General features: G+C 54.1%; 3 protein-coding genes across 3 annotated transcripts; 1 reads left to right on the top strand and 2 right to left on the bottom strand.

The window, feature by feature from the left end:
- Window positions 1-236: 236 nt before the first annotated feature.
- Window positions 237-1,504, top strand: PFDN6 (prefoldin subunit 6). The gene is made up of 4 exons (XM_046005773.1): window positions 237-548; window positions 795-865; window positions 945-1,069; window positions 1,294-1,504. Exons 1-4 carry the CDS (start codon window positions 485-487, stop codon window positions 1,421-1,423), a joined length of 390 nt encoding a protein of 129 aa, XP_045861729.1. The 5' UTR covers window positions 237-484; the 3' UTR covers window positions 1,424-1,504.
- A 1,063-nt stretch (window positions 1,505-2,567) lies between these two features.
- RGL2 (ral guanine nucleotide dissociation stimulator like 2) lies at window positions 2,568-10,322 on the bottom strand. Its single transcript, XM_046006513.1, has 18 exons — window positions 9,816-10,322; window positions 9,402-9,601; window positions 8,024-8,107; window positions 7,590-7,768; window positions 7,410-7,460; window positions 7,026-7,323; window positions 6,493-6,744; window positions 6,306-6,409; window positions 6,124-6,208; window positions 5,975-6,043; window positions 5,692-5,766; window positions 5,130-5,162; window positions 4,908-5,029; window positions 4,716-4,811; window positions 4,508-4,619; window positions 4,109-4,399; window positions 3,359-3,473; window positions 2,568-3,248 (listed from the first exon to the last, which is right to left on the bottom strand). Exons 2-18 carry the CDS (start codon window positions 9,558-9,560, stop codon window positions 3,037-3,039), a joined length of 2,337 nt encoding a protein of 778 aa, XP_045862469.1. The 5' UTR covers window positions 9,561-9,601; window positions 9,816-10,322; the 3' UTR covers window positions 2,568-3,036.
- Window positions 10,323-10,682: 360 nt separating this feature from the next.
- On the bottom strand, window positions 10,683-21,467 carry LOC123941854 (TAP binding protein). The gene is made up of 8 exons (XM_046005632.1): window positions 21,195-21,467; window positions 20,906-21,076; window positions 20,416-20,676; window positions 13,255-13,653; window positions 12,519-12,860; window positions 12,328-12,417; window positions 12,175-12,212; window positions 10,683-11,808 (listed from the first exon to the last, which is right to left on the bottom strand). The coding sequence occupies exons 1-8, from the start codon at window positions 21,229-21,231 to the stop codon at window positions 11,797-11,799; spliced, it is 1,350 nt and encodes a 449-aa protein (XP_045861588.1). The 5' UTR covers window positions 21,232-21,467; the 3' UTR covers window positions 10,683-11,796.
- Window positions 21,468-21,539: the final 72 nt, after the last annotated feature.

Here is a 21,539-nt window from a genome sequence, read left to right as displayed (position 1 = left end):
CAGCAGCTTATGCCGGAATAATGAAAGAAAGGTAGTCTGGAGCTGGGGCCTAAATAACGGTGCGCATTCTTCTTCCGACTTCGTGTCCCCGTCTTGCCTAAAACTTCCCGAGTCCAGTCTTCTGGCGGAACGCCATTCATTAAATACGCCAGAACTACAATTCCCGGCATTCGTCAGAAGACAGCTTCCGGCGCCGTCTTTTCCCAGCATTCTTTGTTTACTTCCAGGTTTAGTAATAGTGAAGGGAGAACGTGAGTAGGGTTGGGTTACGGTTGAGGGCTTTGGGGTCTTGCTGCGCCCGCCACGCCCTAGGGCCAGAGTAGAGAGCTCTCCCGGACGGGGTGAGGCTGCGGTGCTCCGGGAGGCTGCCTCTTGAGAGGCAGCTGTCATTTCCTCAGGCCAGGCCGAAAGGGGAGTTCGGGTACCTTCCACGGTGTGAGACCAAGCGCCCCTCTCCCGCTCCCCGCAGGCTTTCGTCCCCGCCATGGCCGAGCTAATCCAGAAGAAGCTACAGGGAGAAGTGGAGAAATATCAGCAGCTACAGAAGGGTAAGGGAGCAGGGTCGGTGCGGCCTCGCCCCAGTCCCTTCACTCACAGCCCAAAGCCAAGCCAAGAAAATGATTTTCACTCCAGGCACCGCGTGCATTTCCTTCCCCATCATAGTGCTCTTCCCCACCCACTGACCTGCCGCGGCATCCTTGTCTACTTCCTCAGCTCCATTTTCTTCTTACCAGGGTTGGGGTCAGGCGGCCCATTTGAGGTTTCTAATCAAGCCTTTTTTTCCCAACCCCCAGACTTGAGTAAATCCATGTCAGGGCGGCAGAAGCTTGAGGCGCAACTAACAGAAAATAATATCGTGAAGGAGGTGAGAGAGGACTTGTGGGGGCGAGGAGGGACCTGTACCCGCTATGGTTCTGATCACGCATGTCCCCTCCTTTCATCAGGAGCTGGCCATGCTAGATGGATCCAACGTGGTCTTTAAACTTCTGGGTCCTGTGCTGGTCAAACAGGAGCTGGGAGAGGCTCGGGCCACCGTGGGGAAGAGGCTGGACTATATCACAGCTGAAATGTGAGTCTTTGTTCTGCCGTCCTGCAATGCACCTGACACTGCTGGCCTGAAGGGGTTGAGGAGCCATTGTAGAATAGCTCCCGGGTAGCCTCCTCTTGTCCAGTTCTTCCAAACCCTCCCCCAGATGTCGGGTTTTCCATCACAATCTCTTCCTTGGCTTCAGTGTCCTCAGTAATAAGTCCCATGAATTTCTCACTTGCTTTATCTCTTTTCCCTCTCCTCAGTAAGCGATATGAATCCCAGCTCCGGGACCTCGAACGGCAGTCAGAGCAACAGAGGGAGACCCTGGCTCAGCTGCAGCAGGAGTTCCAGCGGGCACAGGCAGCCAAGGCAGGGGCTTCCGGGAAGGCCTGACCCTGTAGTGGGGGGAAGGGGAGGGGAGGGAATGAGGCAGCTCTAGGGTCTATACTGTAGCTAATAAAATGTGAAAACATCTGGCTGTTTTCTGACCAGCCACTTTCTGTCATAATTCTCTCCATCCATTCCCTGGGGCCCTTCCACTTTCTTTATATATCGCATACATTACTGTCTGGTCCAAATTGTTGTAACTGGAATCTCTCTGCAGCAGAATAATCCTTCCTTCTTTCCTAAGACTTAAAATCTGACATGTCCCAAACCTACTTCTTGACTCTATATGCAACCCTTAATTCTTCCTTACCTTGGTTGGCACACCACTTCAGGAAACCTGAAAAGAGCATTTCCAACACAGCGATTGTTGGAAAGATGAGTTTAATTACAGAACTCACAGTAACCTAAACTGAGACCTCAGGATGGAATGTGGTGACCCTCCTCGCTATGATTTGTCGTCATCCTCCAAAAAGCCCTGGCATCTCTCTTAGTCCGTCTCTTTCTAGAATTTGTTTTTTTTGTTTTTTTTTTTTTTTTATTTATTTATTTGACAGAGAGAGATCACAAGTAGATAGAGAGGCAGGCAGAGAGAAAGAGAGAGAGAGGGGAAGCAGGCTCCCTGCTGAGCAGAGAGCCTGATGCGGGACTCTATCCCAGGACCCCGAGATCATGACCTGAGCCGAAGGCAGAGGCTTAACCCACTGAGCCACCCAGGCGCCCCTCTAGAATTTGTTTGAATGTAGCTTAGACTGATTTAAAATCCAACACGGAATGCTTTGTGATGTTGTCAAGTCCTCCAAGTTTACACATTACCCACAAAGTTGGCCTTCCATTTCTTTGTCCTAAAATTGTTTCCTACAGATTTCCAACCAAGGGTCATTCTTCAGACTGATCACTTTAACTGGGTGACTAGTATTTGATGTGGGGGACAATGGAGGAGAAAAACTTAGGGAATAAAAGGACCCAGCTGGAGAGGTTACTGGGGAGGAATTCACTACTGTGAGGAAACTTTTCACCAACACCTCGCTTTCAGCAACAGGGACAGAAAACATTGAGCCCTTTCTTGTTCCTTCATGTCCACCTTCAGCCATCTCCCCACCCCAACTCCCAGCCGCTAGACCATATACACTGCAAGGACAGGACTGGGAAGTAAAATTTAGGTAGTGTTTTGGTTTATTATCTTAGTGTCACAGTGACAGGAACTCCTAGAGTAGGAAAAGGAACTCCTACTAGAACCCACTTCTTGCCATCTTCTCTCCCCAGGGCTCAGAGCCTCTAGGCTTTTCCTCTCCCCCTCCTTATAGGCCTTTCCTTGGCCCTTGGCATGCTAGGATGTGGTCAGGAATCAGGAACTGATCCCTTTTTCCAGCACCAGCTGTGTGCTGCCTTCATGGAAAGTAGGGAGGTGACACAGGTATCCAGCTGGGTTAGCGAGATGACTAGTTCCCACAAAGCTGGTTCTCTCGGCTGTCTGGTGAACGAGTGGCACTTCACTGCCCCAGGGTGCAGGCCACCTTTCTGGATTTCTTGCCAGTGCAACATGACCACCACCATTCAGGATGTCTCCCCACATCTGGTACGGCCACCAGGAGTCCTGCTGAGCTGGCAGGGCTTCCTCCTCAGAAGAGGGCCCGGGCAATCTTCCTCCCTGTGGCCTTGATCCTGGGAAAGGAACCGCCGCCTCCCTCACTTGGGGGAGTTCCTGAGGCAGAAGGGCTGCTGGTGAGAGCCAGTGTAGCAGTAGAGGGCCTTCGCCGTTGCCGTAGGAGGAAATCGTGTGAAGCTCCATCCATAGCATAGAAGACGTTAGCCGAGGGTGGGATGGTCAGCTCTGTGTGTTCAGAGAGGGGGCATCAAGAACAGACATAGCCATTCCCGCCACAACCACCACGGGTGGGCAGCACTCTCTTCTAGAGTCTGCCTTCCCTCATGGCCTCTGACCTCGCTCCCCTGGTAGCAGCTGCACGAGCTCGTACTCCGAAGCCACCGCAGAATCACGATTGTTTTTCTTAAGGACACGACTGATGACACTTGGAGCCTTGTCTTGGCTTGTCACCTAGTAGGACAGGAGGCCAAAAGAGCAATAAATTGGCCATCACCTCTGCTTTCCACCCTTTCGGCTCTAACCACTGATCCCAACCAGACATGGTTACCCGTGTCAAACACTTCAGAATGAACAGGAAAACCCTATATGGTAACTCTCTGTACTCCACGGTGTCCAGTAACATAGGGCTGCTTCCCTATGAAGAAACTGCTGTAGGTTCTGACAAACAAGCAAAATTCAAGGTGCAGCAGCTAATGCCAAGTAGCCTTTAAAATAAAATAGCTGGGGGGTGCCTGGGTGGTTGACCATCCAACTCTTGGTTTTGGCTCAGGTCATGATCTCGGTCATGAGATCAAGCCCACATTGGGCTCTGTGGTGCTGGGTGTGGAGCCTGCCTAAAATTCTCTCCCTCCCTGTCCCTCGGCCCCTTCCCACTCCACCACTTGTGTGCAGGCTCATGCGCACGAGCTCTCTCTCTCTCAAAAATGAAAATTAAAAAATTGCCTAAATAAAATAGCTGCCATAACCAAAGGTCAGAACTAAAACTAGACTCATCCTCCCCGTTGGCTATTCAAACCTAAGACAACACCTGCAGTCCCACAAGGCATCCTCCTTCACCCCCACCCCCAAGCCTGCAGCGTCCTCACCAAGATGCTCTTGTAGACACTGCCATCTTCTCCCAGCTCCATCTGGACTCGGATGATTCGGCAATCAGAGGCCCCTGGCCCAGACCCCCCACCCCCGTATCCTGCCCCCTTGGAGGCCCCCTCCGCACCCCCACTGAGTGGGGAGCCACAGGAAGCGGAGCGGCGGTGACCTCGAGAGGGCCTAGGAGAGGAGGCTGGGGGAGAGAGGTGGCTGGGGTCAGCCGGACTGTGCAGGGATGGAGTGCTCTCCAGGGCAGAGTCCAGAGATGAGACAGACGGCCACTTCATGTGCTAGGGACAAACAACATGGGGGACCAGCATGAAGGCAGAGAGGTCAAGGAAGAAAGGTTCGCAAAGGCAGGGTCAGTGTCGAGGTCTGAGGTCAAGAACAGAGCTCACCTGGGCCAGCCGGGTCAGCAGAGGTGCAGGGGTTCCAGGTGCCTCATCTCCCCCCATGCTGGGGCGGTCCCAGGAGACCAGGGGAGTGGGTCCCCCGACAGAGCCCAGAACTCTGGAGTAGTGAGAGATTGGGAGGGTCAGAGGAAGAAGGGCTCCTCTCCCAAGGAGCTTCGCCAGGACACTACCCCCCAACCGCTGACTCCCTCACTCTGTCCACTGAGAGACGACCAGCGTCGGCCGAAGCACACGCGGGGCAGGAGGGTCACTGGTACCGGCTGGTTCCACCTCACAGGACACTTGATGGCTGGGAGAAGGGCCAGTGGGCAGAGGGCAGGATGTGACACATTGATCCCCACACTCAACCCCAGCTCTGGAGTCCCAGCCTCATCTAGCCTATCACCTCTGGGCCTCTGTCAGTGGCCGGAGCCCCTGCAGCCACTGCTGGATATCAGGATCGGGTCGGAGGTCATAGCCACGACATTCATTCTGGAGCCGCCGCAGCTCAGAAAGGACAGCGAACTCCTAGGAAGGAGCAAAAACTCAGGGACACCCAACTCTCCCGTCTCCCCATCCTGGGACACGGCTAGGGCTGTCTGGCATCCAGCCTGGGCACTCTCCTCACCTTTCTCCGCTTATCGAAATTGATGTATCCATTCTGCAAGAATAAGAGGGATGGGGTGAGGCCCAACCCTGTCACAGAGGGAACACACGCACCCACATCCGCCTCACACACACTCCAGCCACTGGGTCTCTCAGTCCTCTGCCCCTCCCCTTGCTCCCCGTCACCCTGTCCTACAAGTGGTGTCCATTTCACAGCTGGGCAGATTAGGGTTCAGAGAGAAGGAGGAACTTGCCCAAGATCCCAGTATCTGTTTCTTTAACAAAGGCTACGTATGCTTACATTTTAGGCATGCTCCAAGCACCTGCTGAACAGTAAATTTACCCAACTCTCATGATAACAGACCCGCATAGGCACTGTCGCTGCTTTCCCATTTACAGATCACTGAGGCACAAAGAAGCTAAACAACCTGCCCAACTAACAGAACCAGGGTGCTGACAGTCTAGTTTGAGCCCTGGAGTTCTGTGCTGACAGCCTGCAGCACCCTTCTGGAAGGTCTGTCTGACCCCAAGTCCCACTCATTCCCTCATCACAATGCACACACGAACACACACACGCCACTAACCTCTAGCTCATCCTTGGAGGCTGCATCCAGCATCACAAGGTCCTTCAAGAAGGTGCCAAGGTATGGAACCACACCCTGAGGTGAGAGGTCAGGATCAGCCGCACGCCCCGCCCCCCCCATCTGATGGCTCCACTATCCCTCTGCACTTTCCTGTCCTATGACCTTGGAGGACAAACTTAACTCCACCCTTCACCCCCTGCTATGTGTCCCCTACCCATCCCTCAGACCCCTTCCCCACACACATTCCTTCCTCCTTCACAACCACCCCCAGCTAGTCACTCACCCCACCCCGGGAGCCAGACCTCGGGGCCTTCTTGGAATTCGGCTCCAGAGAGGGCTGCAGCTTCACCTCCTGGTGGTGACAGAACAAGGAGGTATGGGTGTGGGACGGGGAGTGGGGATAGCTGCGGGCGCCAGCAAGCAGGGCCTCACCTGCGAGAGGAGCTCCCGGCTCTGGGAATAGTTATCCTCCTCAGAGAAAATGTGGCAGAGGCTGGAGAAGACTCGGAGGCTGTCCCTGGGGGGTGGAGGGCAATAGCCTTGAGGATGGGCCAAGCTCACCCCCGCACCTCTTCCCAGCCCTCAGCTCCTGTCCAGTGCCCCAGACTCCCCACCTGGCTGCTTCCCCCCAGGCTGCTCGAAGCCTGTGGATGGGGCTGGACTGCAGGGCCGACACGACAGCATAAACTGAAGAGAAATTTCGGAGCAGACGGCACTCCTATGGGGAGTCACAAAGGGAGGCCTGAGCTCTGGGACCTCTCTCTCACCAGCGTCCCCAACAGGGTCAAGCCTCTTTCTTACCTCTGCCACGCGGATCCACTTCTCCAGGAGCCGGGCCCTCTGGGGAGGACGGAGTGGCCGAATGGTCACCTCCCCAAGGCCCTCTCCAGTTGAGGTAGCCCCCAGGACAGAGCTGACCACCGCCCCTGCCACCTTGTTGAACTGTGTGACAGTAGCTCGGACAGATGGGCAGAGGTGGGAATGTCCTGGCCGGTCTCTGTGACCCCACAGGCTCCCCAGGCACTGAGAGGGGACCAGACTGAGAAACAACTCCTGCAGGACAGAGGGCAGACGTTAAGTCTCAGAGTCAAGTGAGGTCAGCCTTCTGATAGCAGGGGCGCAAGGATCTCAGGTGGCCAAGGAACTGCAGGGGCGTGGGGTTTGAAGGGTAACAATCAAGGGCAACAGGGGAAAAGTCAAAACTGAGTGGACAGAGGAGCCTGGGAGCCAGATCAGGAAGGGTTGGTAGCAAGGAAAGGATGTGGAGTCAGGGAGAGGTTAGTTAGCAAGGGGACAGGGGGCAGGGGACATGGGGTAAGAGGTCAGGGTCTCACCGCATCTAGCAGGGTCAGCTGTTCGGCCAAGTGGTCAGCGAGGAACACCAGGACATCCGTGGGGTCAGCAGGGGGATCGCCGGGGAGGGCCAGGGGCTTAGGAAGGTCGGGGGCCTGGGAGTCCACCCGGGACCGGAGGTTGCGGATGAGGTCAGCGCTGCCCCCCCCAACACCCGCCCCTGCTGCATACCCGGTCCGAAGCAAGAAGCTCTCAAGCCGGTCAAGCTGACCCTTGACCTCAGAGCCAAAATCCTCAGGGTGAGAGGCCAGCCAGGTTGACAGTACGGAGATGGCTACCCTGGGAGAGGGGGAGGCCAGGGGTCAGAGATCAAGCTGCAGCTCAGCCAGAGGCAACTGTGAGGTCAGCAGCCAGGAGTCACTCACCCTATTGTCCTCTCTAGTTCACCAGTAGGATGAGATTCAAGGGCTTCCAGCCTGGGAAGGAGAAGGGATCCTATCTGCCCATTTTTCCAAACCCCTGGTGGCTTTGACTATTTTGGTGGGATTTCCTGGCTTCAGAAAGTCCAGACATCTTCACAACCCTTGGCCCTTTATGACCCTGACCTGTCAGCCATAAGCCCTAGCAGGGCAGGCGTGGAGGTGAAGGCCCGGTGGGTGGCCAAGAAAGCTGATGTGAAGGTCACGTCAGCCCCCGATGTCCGGGCATCCAGCAGGTGTCTGACCAGGGCCTCCAGAGTGCCGGCTCGGAGCCTTCTGGAGGAACGTGGGGGAGGTGTCGGGGCCTGGGGGAGACAGAGGAAAGTCAATGACCCTTTTTCCAACTCAGCCCCTAGATCTCTGAGGGAAATCCCAGACCTAGGAGATGGTCCAGGCTTGTTATATTAAGATTCAGAGAGGGCCAAAGACTTGACCTAAGTCACATGGCAGAGTTCAGTTCTCCAGACCTCTGACTTAGCACTCTGGCCAAAAAGTTGGGCAGAGGAAGAGGCACTGGGAGGTGATGGGTCAGAGATGAGAAGCCAGAGTCAGGATCTCACCAAGGGATCAGGAGGCCGATACTGGCGGCTTGTGACAGTAAAGGTGGCACCATCCTCCTCCTCATCCCAGACAGACACAGGGGCCTGGTGGAGGAAGGAAGGGAGGTCAGACAGTCCCACACCACCCCCCCACTGCTCCCAGCCCTCACCCCCAGGCCCTACTCCTCCCTCTGTACCCCTCACCTGTGGTGGCGGGGGACAGTACCAGCGAGTGCGAGGGGTGGGGGGGGCTGGTGACCCCAGGTCTCCCCCACTGGGGCCCAGACAGCCCCCCCCAAGCCGCCTCAGGGCCCGGTGGAGTCGAGGGGGTGGCAGTGGGGGGGCGGGTGGAACGCAGGAACCCTGGGTCTGGAGACCGCTGTAGCCCTTTCCCCCCAGAGCTGAACCCCAACACAGCACAGAAGCAAGGTGCAAAGTATAGGAGGGGGAAGCAAGAGAGGCAGAAAGCCAGAGGCAGAGGCCTTGAGAAGTTGGAACCCCAGTCACAGGCACAGCCGCAAGCTCCGCCCTCCCCCGCAGGAACTGACCAAGCCCCAGGAGTTAGTCCTTCCCCTTAGTCCCCGTTCCCTGGTCCCTCATTGCTGGGAGACCCCCCTCAAGGTGGCGGCTCCAATCCCAGCACAGGAAGGAGAAGGGGAAGTTGGGATGATGGGGGGGGGGGCGCGCCAGCAGACTCAGAGAGTCACGTGGCCCCAGCCCCTCCCCCAACTGATCCCGAAAAACCAGCCCTGCCAGTCACCCTGCCCTCACCCAGTCTCTGGACCCAAGAGTCCAGGCCTCGGGGCCCCGAATCCAAGTTCTGGCCCCTCCTGAGGCCCCAAATCCTGCTCCTGACCACCACCATTAGTCCCGGAGGAATGCAGGTGACACCTCCCCCCACACAACTCGGCCTGGGATCTACCCTCCAAAGTGCAAAAACCTGGGCTTCCCGCCTCCACTCTTTGCCCAGCGGGAGAGGGGGAGGGGTCACGAAATCGAAGGGTTCCCTCCCCAATCCCAGAGTCAGTGGAGCCGGTTACTGTGGAAACAAACCCCTCCCCGCCAAACAAAAACAAGGAGGGCGACAGGGACCAAGACACTGTGCCCAGAGAGGCAGGCACAATCAGGCCGAAGCAGGGAGAGCCAGAGACTCGCAGGACAGAGAGCCAGACGCTCTGGCAGGAACAGGCACGGTTCCTGCGGGCAGGTCCTGAGTCACACTGCCACGGGGAACCACAGAAACTCCGGGACTCCCCGCAGCGGGCAGACAGGCAGACACCCAGCAAGAGGCGCGGAAATAACTGAGTCTGGGAGGAAGAGATGGACACAGAGGCACGAGACCAAGGTGGAGAGTCTCCGAAATGTATACCTCCCCGACTTCCCACCACTCGCGTCTCACCTCGTCTTCTTCCTCCTCCTCCTCTTCCTCCTGCCCCCAGCCCACGCCCTGGCCACCTGGGCCCCCACCCTCTTCGGGGTCTCGGCTCCGGAAGCTGCTCAGCACGACTCCCCCGGGGGGACTCGTGTCCCAAAGCAGCCGCAGGGGCCGCGGGAGCATGGCCGAGTGAAGGAATCAGCGGGGTCGGGCCATGGGGGCGCCTGGGGAGAAACGGAGGGGGGTGCAGGTGGAGAGTCAGGTGGGCGCGGAGGATCGGGGAAGGGAGGGACGCGGGTAGGTGCCTAGGTGACCGTTTGGGAGTCCTACGGGGGGGGGGCAACACAATAGTGGAATATGGGGATCCCTGGTGCATTTCAGGGATGGGGGGTCACGAGTACGGGAACGGGCAGGGTCACAGGGTGCTCTGGCTCTGACCTGCTCGGGAATGGTGGGAGCAGCAGGGATCCCGGGCCGCTGTTCCCGTCGGTCTCCGGTCCCCAACCGAGTCCCTGGACCGAGTCCCCTCCTCGGCTTTTCCTCACCCCCCGTAACCCCCCCCGCCAGGCTCCCGGGCCCTCCCGCCCTTTCCGCTCCCCCCCACGTCCGCCCGCTCCGACAGCAGGAGCCAAAAAGGGAAGGAAGTGAGGACAGGAGCCAGGGCCGCGGACTAGTGGAGCGCTGGACGTCCAGCGGCCGAGACCCAGCAACCAGGGTCCCCAGCTCCGCTGTCCTCGGGGCCCCCTCTGCGGGGATACCGGGGCCCACGTCGCCCCGCACTTAATTGGAAAAAAGATTCCAGTCTCCAGCTCCCGAGGGAGGACAGGAGCCGAACTTGATATTCCCCTCCACCCTACAACACCGAGGCTAGAACTCCCGTGGGAAGCGTTTTAGGCCGAGAGGGATCGGTTACTCCACCCCACGGGGTTACCCTCCCCACCCACACCCACGCGTGTAACGGACCGGAATCCACTCCGCGTTTTCCGAGGAGCGCGGGGTTCCCGCCCTCTCGTAAGGGGGCGGAGCAGGAAGTCGCCACTTCCGGTTCTAGGTTCGGCTCTCCCGGGTTTCCGGCGCCCGGCGCTGGTATGCGCGCTCCATTCGGCTTACCCCCGCCCCACCGAAGCCTGCTGCTAGAGGGCGTCCTTCCCGCCTTGAGTGGCGCTCGACCCCCTCTGTTCCGGAGGGTTGGGTGTCGCCAAAGCATTTGAGAGGTCGGGGTTAGTTGGAAGGGACCAGAGGGGCTGTAAGAGTCTTTTGTGCTTGCTTGCAAAGGGGACCCGTGGGGTAGAATGAGACACCCTGTTGGGAGCACTAAAACACTTTATTCCCACACGATTAGATCGCTTTCCGCGTGGGTCTAGCCGACCGTCCGCCCCCTCGGAGGTGCCCAGGTCAGCTGCTGCTTCCTTCATCCCGTAGTTCTTTGGTCGAACACCTGCTTTTGAATTCTTAGGACGAAAAAAGCACTAATTTCTTGTGTTGAGCGCCCTCCAGTGGGCGCCCGGCCCTCTGCCGGATCGGTTACACAGCAGGGGACAGACTGGCACGTTCCTGCCTTTGAGGAACCGACCGACAGTCAGGCAGGGAAGACAGGCTTCTGACAAGGACTCGCACAATCACTTAAATACAACTGTGGTGAACCGCACGAAAGGGACACGGATTGGTCTGAGGGAATAACGAGGCTGAACTGGTCTGCAGCCTAAGAAGAGTGGACTGGACAAATGGAACAGACCCGGGAAGGTGGGAGCTATTGGAAAAAAAGAAAATCGACATCGGTGTGACACTGAAATAAGGGCTAGAGGGTACCAGGTAGGATTGATGAGGCAAGTGGTGGCTCCAGAGCGGGAGATGCCTAGGCCAGGACAGGAAATGGATTTGGCTTCTAGAGCACTGGTTCTCCAAGTGTGGCCCTTGTCCCGGAGGTCCTGGAGACTATTTTGGTGGGTGTGCGAAGTTAAGGCTATTCATAACAATACTGCCTTTTTCACTTTCTCCAAAATATTGTACCACTAGAGTTTTCCAGAAGCTGTCTACTGACATCATTGTCCTCACAGCTAAAAGAATGCAGGCTTGCTTACTAAAGCAATTGATGCTACTAGAACTTACTAAGTAGCATAATTTACTAAGTTCTAGTAGCATAAATATCTGTAGTTTATCACCCACATAACCAAAAGCTCTCTAGCATTCTTGACAATTCTTAAGCAGGCCTGAGATTAGAAGTTTTTGAGAACCACTGCCTTAGAGCTCTAAGAAAGGAAATGCCATAGATTTGTGTCCTTTGAAAAAGCGTTCCAGCTTCTCTGTGGAGAGAGGGTGGAGAGAGCATGAGCAGGTGATGGTGTAGTATTTGGGGGCGCTACTGCAGTAACTCAGGCCAGAGATGATGGAGGCTTCCCCAGGATGGTGATGAGTGCCCTCACTGTACTTTCTGGAAGAGAAATAAAAAAGGAGGTGAGGCATTCCGGGTGTTAGAAGACGAGGTGAAATGTTCATGATTGGTCCAGAGATAAATGAACCCTCGTGGGCACAGAGGGTGGCAGGGGAACGGGGCTCCTAGTTTCTGTGGGTTTTCTGGCTGGCAGACACTGGGCGGAGTGCTTTCGCCTAAGTAATTTTTTTCATCCTTACGCTCAAGGAAACTGAGGTGTTAAGTAGAACATTCAAAGTGGCAGGAGTTAACCCAGGTCTGTGAGAATTCCAAATCCAGGGTGGACTTTGCATGAGGAGTCCCTGGGTGAGGAGTTACAGGGAGAGGCTCAAATGAGAATGGAAAGAAAAGAAAGAGGACTGTTACCTTCTCCTCTGAATCCTTCAAAGTGGACTTGTTGGCAACTGTGGAAAGAGATTGAGAAGGGATGGTATGAAGTAGCGGTAGGACAGAGGGATAGGTGGCAGGCTACTGGGAGTAGGCAGGGACTGTCACTGTGGCAGTGAGGGTCACACTTACCAGCCCAGCCCAGTGCTTTGATGAGCCCAAGGAGGAGAAAGGCAGACAGGAAGAGGCCCACACCGTCCTCTAGTGAGGGCCCAGAGAGACCTGGCAGGTGGAAGCGGGGAGAGTGAACTCAGTATCTTCCCAGGTGCCAACATCCACCCCCACCCCACCCCTGGCAGCTCCATCCCCCTCCTGACTCCTACCTGCCACCTCCAGGGTGACCTTGGCACTGCGCCCCAAGGCGGGCAGAGTGGGGTGGTGGACACGACAGGCGTAGCGTGCTCCATGGTGTTTGGCCATGACTGGGATGGGCTGCAGGTGCGCGGAGAGGCTGACAGAGCCATCTGAGTGGTGGCGCAGGGCAGAGAGCCACCTCTGCCCCTCGGCCTTCTGAAAACTGCCCTCTGGGCCGCCCTGGAGCTCCCACTCCACCTCCAGGCCCTCGGAAGGGTAGTAGTGGGACACGTGGCAGACCAACTCAGGGGGTGCCTCCCCGGGGGCAGCCCATACAAGAGGTGCCGGCGTCAGGGAGACTTTGGGGGGCTCTGGGGAGAAAACAGGAAAGGAGCATGGAGGGAATCAGTCCACATCTGTCCTCTCTCAGAGACCCTTAGTTTGCCCTATGCTTTCCCCCAAACTGAGATGGGTTTGGATTTTTTTTCTTCCAGGATGGGGAACCCGCTGTCTTCCCACTGGTGCTTCATAGGAAACCCCATGTTAAAACCCTCATTCTCAGGGATGTCCTATTCTTCAGATTCGAGAACCTTCATCCCCATCACTCAGATAGATTCCCAGGGACCTCCCACCACCGCCCCTCTGACTCCGAGAGACCCCCATCTACCTCCTGCCACTCACGCAGCACTGTCTTCTCTGCCATCATGGTGTTGCCCAATCCCTGTGCCCACCGTTGACCCGTGGGGATCCCTGTACCCAACTCACTCTGTACAGCAAGCTCCAGGGTGACCTGCCCTTGCAGGTACGGCAGGTGTATAGTGGCGAGATAGGTACCCTCCTGGAAGGGCCGTACCGCAGGCAGCCAGAGGGTCCCATTTCCAGTCCACGGACCCCACGGCTCATCATCATCCCAGGCGGCAAACGCCACGGACCCCTCTTGGGGAGTTGGCATCTGCTCACACAGCCCTGGAGTTGCAGCCAGGAGCAGGTGCCCCTTTCCCAGGTGCTGGTGTCGCCACTCCAGCCCGAAGGGAGGGGGACCTGGGGCCAGAGATGTAGCAGCCTCAGAGGTGGGGGGCATGTAGGCAAAATTCAAGTCCAGCAGAGCATCTTGTCCCAGCTGGATCCGAGGGACAGGGCTGTGGGTGAGGACAGTCAGCACAGCTGGGGAAGATGAGGCAGGAGGGACAGAAAGAAAGAGGAAAAAAAATAGAAAAATAGAATTATAGGGAGGACCCAACTCAAGCTCACCCACCCCTTAGAGGACACCTCCTTTTCTGATACCCACCACCTTCTAGTCCTCCCTGCAAATCCCCCTTTGTTCTGGGCCTGCATGGGACCCAGGGTGGCTAAGAGTGAGCAAACAGGTCCAGAACAGGGGCAGTGAGTAGGCACAGCCGTTGAGGCTGGTCTGAGCACAGAGCCCGCTCAAGCTCTGGGGTCCGTGGGCTGAGTGCACTTCTGACACAGCCTGAACCAGTCCTGTCTCCATGCCCCGCCCTTAAAGAGCCAGGCCTTTCTTGGTTCACTTGAGAAGACTGGGATAACTCGGGCTGTCAATCCTCTGGTGCTGTGCAGAGCACTTACTGACTCTGGAAGGTTCTGGCTCTAGTCTAGAACTGGACACAGACCTCAATGCTCTGCTGAGACAGGGGATGCTAGTTAAGTTCCTGGAGCTGGGCCGCACTGGTTAATCCCTACTCTCCCGCTATTTATACGGTCCCTGGGCTGGTTGTTTCACTTTGCCATGGCCCAGCTTAGTCTCCTAAATAATGAGATAATAATGATGGTAATAGTACCTATCTCATGGGTTGTCATGAGGGTTAAATCATTAGTGCCTCTTGCTACCAGATTTATTCAGTTCCAGCATCTGGATAACAAAGACACCTATATCTGGAAGGTGCTTCGAACACAGCCAGAATACAGTAAGGCCACCAAAGTGTTTACGGTGATTACATCTAACCATCCGTCAGAGCCACTTAACGTGCCCCAACTCGACAGCATTTCTGCAGCATCCCCTCACCCCGCTCCAATGCCCATTCCCCCGCCCTGATGAAGGATCACCAGTAGCCCCCCAGACACTAAAGGCAAACAGACTCGTCCTCCAATTCTCTCACTCGACTAATATTTACCGAGCACCTATGATGTTCAAGGGAGAGGACAGAGAGGTGAATGAGACAGTTTCTTATGGTCTGGTAAGGGAGACAAAGGAGCAAATTGGTAAATATAATGCACCATGGGTTGTCCCCACCAGGCCCTAATTCAGTCTTCCTGAGAGATCCCACCTCTGTCTCCAGCTCAAGTTCTCACCAAGATACATAAGGACATACATAACCTCCTCTCAGGTCTTTCTATCCTCAGTCTCCCTCTTCTTCAATTCATCATCCACGCTGGAGCGACACAGTGTGACTACAAGTCTGAGCCGGTCACGTGCCTGTTTGTGCCTGTTTAAAAAACCCAGCTACCAACGAAGCAGGCGACTAAGGCACAAGCTGGAGCTCAACGAGCCAGGCTCAATCCCCAGCCTGGCTTCTTACAAGCTGGTAGTTCTTAGACAAGTTCCCCAAGTGCTCTGTCTCAGATCTCTTCATCTTTGACCTGGGGAGAATATCAGTACCTCGTTCTTTTGATTGTTGACAGGAATAAATGAGGTTATGCCAATAAAATGCCAGGACCTGGCTATAGAAAATGCTCAATAAATGTTAGGGGTTGCTATTTTCAGTACAGCCATCATCCTCCTCACGGACTTGCTGGGTATCTCAGGAAAATCATTCCTGCTCGATTTTTCTCATCTGCCCAGTGATATGATCCTTGCCTACCTTTGTAAGAATCAAGTGAAATAGCAGGCTTTTGGGAAAATGACATGCGTGTGCGTGCACGTGCACATGTGCGCACACACACACAAAGCTTCTAATGATTCACTGTCACCTAGAAAGCCCAGATCTCAGGGCACTTGATAATCTAGCCCCCAACCCACCCTTCCAGACTTCTCTTGCACCCCAAGAACCAGCTCCAAAGAATCCCTTTCTGTGTCTAGTAGAAACTCTAATCATTGGGCCTTTCTTTGCTATGGTCATAAGGTTCCTTCGGGTCCCTCCCCATTGTCTCCCAAATATTTAAATATTCCATGTCCCTCAAGATCAGTTCTCCTGCTCCGTCTTCCCAGAAATGTTGGTCCTTCACATAAAAGTATTACGTAATCTTCAACTGTGATTATTTAATTTTTTAAAGATTTTTTATTTATTTATTTGACAGAGATCACAAGTAGGCAGAGAGGCAGGCAGAGAGAGAGAGGAGGAAGCAGGCTCCCCGCTGAGCAAAGAGCCTGATGCGGGGCTCGATCCCAGAACCCTGGGATCATGACCTGAGCCGAAGGCAGAGGCTTAACCCACTGAGCCACCCAGGTGCCCCCCCTGATTATGTAATTTTTTTTTTTAAGATTTTATTTATTTGACAAACAGAGATCACAAGTAGGCAGAGAGTCAGGGAGAGAGAGAGAGGAGGAAGCAGGCTCCCTGCTGAGCAGAGAGCCCCATGTGGGGCTTGATCCCAGGACCCTGGGATCATGACCTGAGCCGAAGGCAGAGGCTTAACCCACTGAGCCACCCAGGCACCCCCTGATTATGTAATTTTTAATCGTAGCTTCTGAGCCCCACAAGATGAAACATCTCTCAACCTCATGGGACAGTTTTTGTTCATTAAAGTAAAAAGGCAGGCAATTCACTTCATTTATCAAAATCCACAATCCACAGGATTAATAAAATCTGAAGGTTTTACGGCTTAATTTAACCCTTAACCTAACAGAACTCTTTCACATTGGTTGAAGGAGCAGTTTTAGACATGCATCCCACAAGAAGGACTCCAAGAAATACAAATATAAATGCAACAGACCCAGAACCCCAAGGAAACTCATACCTGTTTCTATAGCTTGCGTTATATAGGTTTTTGCTTTTCTGTTAATAAACTGAATGGTAGGGGCACTTGGGTGGCTCAGTCGGTTAAGCGTCTGCCTTCAGCTTGGGTCATGATCCCAGGGTCCTGGGATCAAGCCCCATATCAGGCTTCCTGCTCTGCAGGGAGTTGGCTTCTCCCTCTCTCCCTGCCAGCTCCCCCCTCCTTGTGCTCTCCCAAATAAATAAATAAAATCTTAAAAAAAAATAATAAAGTGAATGGTAGTAATTATTATAAAGCAATACTGAAAAAATTTAAGTCCAAATCTAATCAAGCTTCTAGATCTATCCAATTCAAAGGAAGTATGGAGGGAAATGAACAAGGAGGAAAATGACACAATGAGGAAACACTCGGCCAAATACAGAATATAGGGATTCTACAGGACAAGTGACAAGCCAAGAGCCTTTCGGGGGTGCAGGGCAATTACAGAATAATGGAGACTTAAGAGACAAAATTATTATGGAATCCATGTCTGTGGTACTCCCGCCCAAGTTCATTTGTTAAAGCCTTAACCCCCAATGTGACATACTGTTGACCCTTGAACAACACAGGTTTGAACTGTGAGGGTCCACTTATATGCAGGTTTAGTTTTTTTTAACAGTACAATAATATAAATGTATTTTCTCCTCCTTGTGATTTTCTTTTTTTCGTGATTAATTTTCTTAATAACATGTTTTCTCTAGCTTACTTTAAGAACACAGTATGTAATACATACAACACATGAACTATGTGTCAATCAACTGTTTACATTTTCAGTAAGGTTTCCAGTCAACAGTAAGCTGAGTGGTTAAATTCTGGGGGAGTCAAGTGTATGCAGATTTTTGACTGCTGGGGGTGGGATCAGGCCCTGTGACCACCTCCCCCTCCCCGGCCCTCCACTCCTCCACACACAGTTGTTCAAGGGCCAACTATATTTGGAGATAGGGGCTGTGAAGAGGTGATCATGATCAAATGAGATAATTAACATAGGGCTCTAACCTGATATGGTGGTGTCCTTTTAAGAAGAGGAAGAAACACGGGGCGCCTGGGTGGCTCAGTGGGTTAAGCCGCTGCCTTCAGCTCAGGTCATGATCTCAGGGTCCTGGGATCGAGTCCCACATAAGGCTCTCTGCTCGGCAGGGAGCCTGCTTCCCTCTCTCTCTCTCTCTGCCTGCCTCTCTGCCTACTTGTGATCTCTCTCTCTCGCTGTCAAATAAATAAATAAAATCTTTAAAAAAAAAAAAGAAGAGGAAGAAACACCAGAGCTCCCTCTCTCCTCTTTATGAGGACACAGCCGGAAGTGGCCACGTGCAACTACAAGGGCTGAGCTCTCTCATCAGATACCAACCCCTCTCGCACCTTGATCTTAGACCTGATCTGGGACTTCTAGCCTCCACAGTTGTGAGAAAATAAATTTAAGACACCCAGTCTATGATACTTTGTTATGGTAATCCAAGCAGATCAAGAACCAAATGTAATACACAGAGACCTGTTTTTGATCCAGATTCAAGCAAATCTACTGTAAAATGACATCACTGGGAAACTGGGGAAATTTTAATATGGGCAAGAAATTAAGTGATATTAAAGAATTGTTGTTTGGTTTGTTATGACAATGGTTTTTTTTTTAAGTCCTTATTTGATAAAGATGCTTACTGAAGTAATTAGGAGTAAATAATATGATGTCTGATATATACTTTAAAACATTCCCAAAAAAGCAGGGGCGTCTGTGTGGCTCAGTCCTTAAGCGTCTACCTTTGGCTCAGGTCATGATCCCAGGGTCCTGGGCTCCCTGCTCTGCCGGAAGCCTGCTTCGCTCTCTCCCACTCCCCATGCTTGTGTTCCCTCTCTCACTGTTTCTCTCTTTCTCTGTCAAATAAATAAATAAAATCTTAAAAAAAGAAAAAAGGGGGTGCCTGGGTGGCGCAGTTGGTTGAGCCACTGCCTTCGACTCAGGTCATGATCCCAGGGTCCTGGGATGGAGTCCCGCATCGGGCTCTCTGCTCAGCAGGGAGCCTGTTTCTCCCCCTCCCCTCTCTGCCTGCCTCTGCCTACTTCTGATCTGTCTGTCAAATAAATAAATAAAATCTTTAAAAAAAAAAAAAGGTAGTAGGAGAAGGGTTGGCCAAAAAATGTGGTAAAACCTACTAACCACAAAAATGGGTGATGGGTCTATAAGGTTCATTCGATCATTCTCTCTACTTTTACGTGTCTTTGAAATTTTCCTAAATGTTTTAAAAGGACTATGAGAATTAAAAAACCATACACACGAAGTATGTTAGGGCAGGTATTTAGCAACAAACATTTTAAAGTATTTGCTAAGAAATACTGTATAGATGTATATTAGCAAAATTACCAATGATTTGTGCCCCTAAAAGACTCGCTTTATTTATGTTTTTAGTGATTTTTTCAAGTTATTTATTTGAAAGACAGAGATCATAAGGAAGCAGAGAGCAGGCAGAGAGAGAGCGAGGAAGGGAAGCAGGCTCCCTGCTGAGCAGAGAGCCCTGATGCAGGGCTCCATCCCAGGACCCTGGGATCATGACCTGAGCCGAAGGCAGCTGCTTAACTGACTGAGCCACCCAGGCACTCCAATTTTACAGACTTTCAAGAGGACTCTTATTTGCAGCCTGGACTGAGAACCAACTGGGCTCAAATTTCTCCTTGGTATTAATAAATACTGAATCGGTGAATAAATTAACAAAGTGTCTCCCCTGAGAGTCACAACAAAGAGAAAGGCATATGGGAAATAGCATCCACATTTTATAGCTGGAAAAACAGACTCAGAGAGAAAAGCATCGTCTCACCCCCCACCCTGGTTAAGCCCGAAGTCCTGTGAAATATTCCTGCCTGCTGGAGAGAGCTACTCTCCCGACCAGGAGCAGTTTGCCTCTGCCCCTAACTAGGATGAGGCCTGGGAACTAAGAATGGCCGCATAGGCAGAGGTGATGAATGGGTGCTGAGTCCCTTTCCCTGGTTCTGGGGTGATTCACTCTGGGTGGCAGGAAGGTGGTGCTGGGGAAGGGAGAAGGGAAGGTTGGCCTGCCAGTTGTGCTGTGTTGCTTACAAAAAAATGGCACAAGACACACCTGGCTGGCCCAGCCCGAGATGCATTTTGGCTCTTGATCTCAGGGTCTTGAGTTTGAGCCCTATATTGTGTATAGAGATACTTATATCTAAAACTAGGTAAACTTAAAAAAAAAAACAAAAACAAAAACACCTCACAAGACTGACAATGACTCTACTGGTATCCTACCCCACCCTCTGCTGAGAGAAGGGAGAGCGCCCAGGGACCCCAGTCTTGCTTTATCCGCCCACTCCCTCCTCAAGCCTCAGCTCTGCCAAGTGCCAGATCCCTGCCGGTCAAACCACGCTGCACCAGCTCATGAGCGATGCCGGCAGTGAGAGCCATCAGGCCTCCTGGCCTTTCCACACACGCCAGCCCACCATTTGGTGACCACAGAATCAGCGCATCCTCACGAGCCATAGGGAAGGGGCTGGCAAGAAGGGTCGACGCACTCGAGTGCAAGAGCCTTTGCCTTGCTAAAGGCCACAGCTCTGGATATGGGCACAGGTGGGGCTTGGACGGTTGGACGCCGGTTTCCGAAAAACGAAAACGGCAAAGATGGCAAGACACAGACCTGGGACGAGAGGAGAAGAAAGGTTCCTGCTTTTGAGCTTCTCCCAACCCCATTCCCTTACAAGTTTCTCAAGGTCCCAGGACAGGAAAGTCAGACTTTCTCCAAAGCTCAGCCCTCCGGAACTCCACGAAGCTCCGCCCCCTAAAGGGAGGATTGTGATTGTTTGAAACTGGGCCGGAGCGTGAAGCCGTTGAGATCGATTAAACAATCCTAGCCGAGCCGCCTCGCCTTTACAAATGAGGAAAACTAAGACCCGACTGGGGAAACGAGTTCACACGGCCAGTCACAGGCTGATCTTGACCCTCAGAATCTACCCACTCTTCTCCACTTCCACCCCCCTCCGCCTGCCCCTCTCTACCTGCTGCCAAGGTGATGAGAGCAGGCTCGGGCTGAGGCTCGGACTGTACTCTCAGGAGGCTGGAGAGGCGGAAGATCGAGCTGGATATGCTGACCATGAGCCAAGTCCCGTCCAGGGACCGCGGGCAGCTCTGCTCCGGGGTCAGGACCCTGGCCCAGTTCGCCGAGGCGGGGAACGGGACGTAGTGGCTCAGCTCGCAGTGGGGCGCGGGGGCGTCCGAGGGGTACCGCCTGAACGCAGCCTGGAGCGCTCCCGCGGGATCTGTGAGCCGGGAGAAGGGAGTTGCTGCTGCAGTCGCCGCCAGGAAAGGGGCGGGGAGGGCAGCGTCCAGGGAATCCCGAAAGCACAAACTACCCAGCAGGGGGAGATTTAGAGGTAATCCAGACTCATTTTACACGGGTAAAATGAGGCCCAAGATCACAGCGCGACCGAAAGAGAAGGGGGTTTCGGTGGAAGTGACAGAGTTGAAGGCGAGTCCGTTGTAACTCACCATGCACTTTGAGGTAGAGCTCGGGTTCGAGGTCCGGCCGGGGAGGTGGTGTCCCCGGGCCCTGGCGCAGCAGCAGCGCGGCGGGTTTCTTGGTCAGGCGGCCCCCGCCCGCGTCCTCCACCATCCAGCACTCTATCACCGCGGGTCCCGCCGAGACGGCGGTCACCAAGGCTGGGGGAGAGGGGCGCGAGTGAGGGGGCGACACGCCCCCCGCATCCGGCGCGTGGTGGGCTCACTTCCCTCCACCTCCCCCGTGTTCTTGGGCCTTTGAGTCTCGGGGTTCGCTCACCCAAAGCCACCGCGAGGAGCAGAGACAGGGGCTTCATGGCGCCGCGATCTGCTCAGCCCCGAAGTCTCCACGTCTCCCTTTCACTTTCACTTTCCTTGAAAAGCCGGCAGGAGAGGCGGAGGAAGTCCCCTCTCTGGTAGGGTGAGGGCACGCGGGCGGCAGGTGCTTTCCGCGTTGGCCGGGCGGGGATGCCGAAACAGTAGCTCCGGTTCTGGTCAGGGGACCTCGGGCTGGCCCCGCCCTCTTGGACCACACAGCACCACCTGGTCCAGGGGCCCTCCCTAACCCCAGGCTCCTCCTCCCTCCGCCCCCTCCCCCCAGACTCTACTCTCAGAGTTCGGTTAC

The sequence above is a fragment of the Meles meles genome, chromosome 5, assembly GCF_922984935.1.
Source record: "Meles meles chromosome 5, mMelMel3.1 paternal haplotype, whole genome shotgun sequence".
NCBI classification, from domain to species: Eukaryota; Metazoa; Chordata; class Mammalia; order Carnivora; family Mustelidae; genus Meles; species Meles meles.
The sequence above is the reverse complement of the archived record's forward strand: the minus strand, read 5'-3'. Positions and strand labels throughout refer to the sequence as shown.

What these genes read in the sequence shown, in the direction of transcription:
- PFDN6 (XM_046005773.1), top strand. Translation starts at nt 485, where the DNA reads ATGGCCGAGCTAATCCAGAAGAAGCTACAGGGAGAAGTGGAGAAATAT. An exon ending in ATATCAGCAGCTACAGAAGG is followed by an intron (nt 549 to 794) that starts GTAAGGGAGCAG and finishes CCCAACCCCCAG; the next exon opens with ACTTGAGTAAATCCATGTCA. An exon ending in AAAATAATATCGTGAAGGAG is followed by an intron (nt 866 to 944) that starts GTGAGAGAGGAC and finishes TCCTTTCATCAG; the next exon opens with GAGCTGGCCATGCTAGATGG.
- LOC123941854 (XM_046005632.1), bottom strand. Translation starts at nt 21,231, where the DNA reads ATGAAGCCCCTGTCTCTGCTCCTCGCGGTGGCTTTGG. An exon ending in TCTCATCACCTTGGCAGCAG is followed by an intron (nt 13,654 to 20,415) that starts GTAGAGAGGGGC and finishes CATCTTCCCCAG; the next exon opens with CTGTGCTGACTGTCCTCACC. An exon ending in GGTCACCCTGGAGGTGGCAG is followed by an intron (nt 12,418 to 12,518) that starts GTAGGAGTCAGG and finishes TCCACCTGCCAG; the next exon opens with GTCTCTCTGGGCCCTCACTA.
- RGL2 (XM_046006513.1), bottom strand. Translation starts at nt 9,560, where the DNA reads ATGCTCCCGCGGCCCCTGCGGCTGCTTTGGGACACGAGTCCCCCCGGG. An exon ending in CTAGGGCTTATGGCTGACAG is followed by an intron (nt 7,461 to 7,589) that starts GTCAGGGTCATA and finishes TCTCCTTCCCAG; the next exon opens with GCTGGAAGCCCTTGAATCTC. An exon ending in AGTGGATCCGCGTGGCAGAG is followed by an intron (nt 6,410 to 6,492) that starts GTAAGAAAGAGG and finishes GACTCCCCATAG; the next exon opens with GAGTGCCGTCTGCTCCGAAA.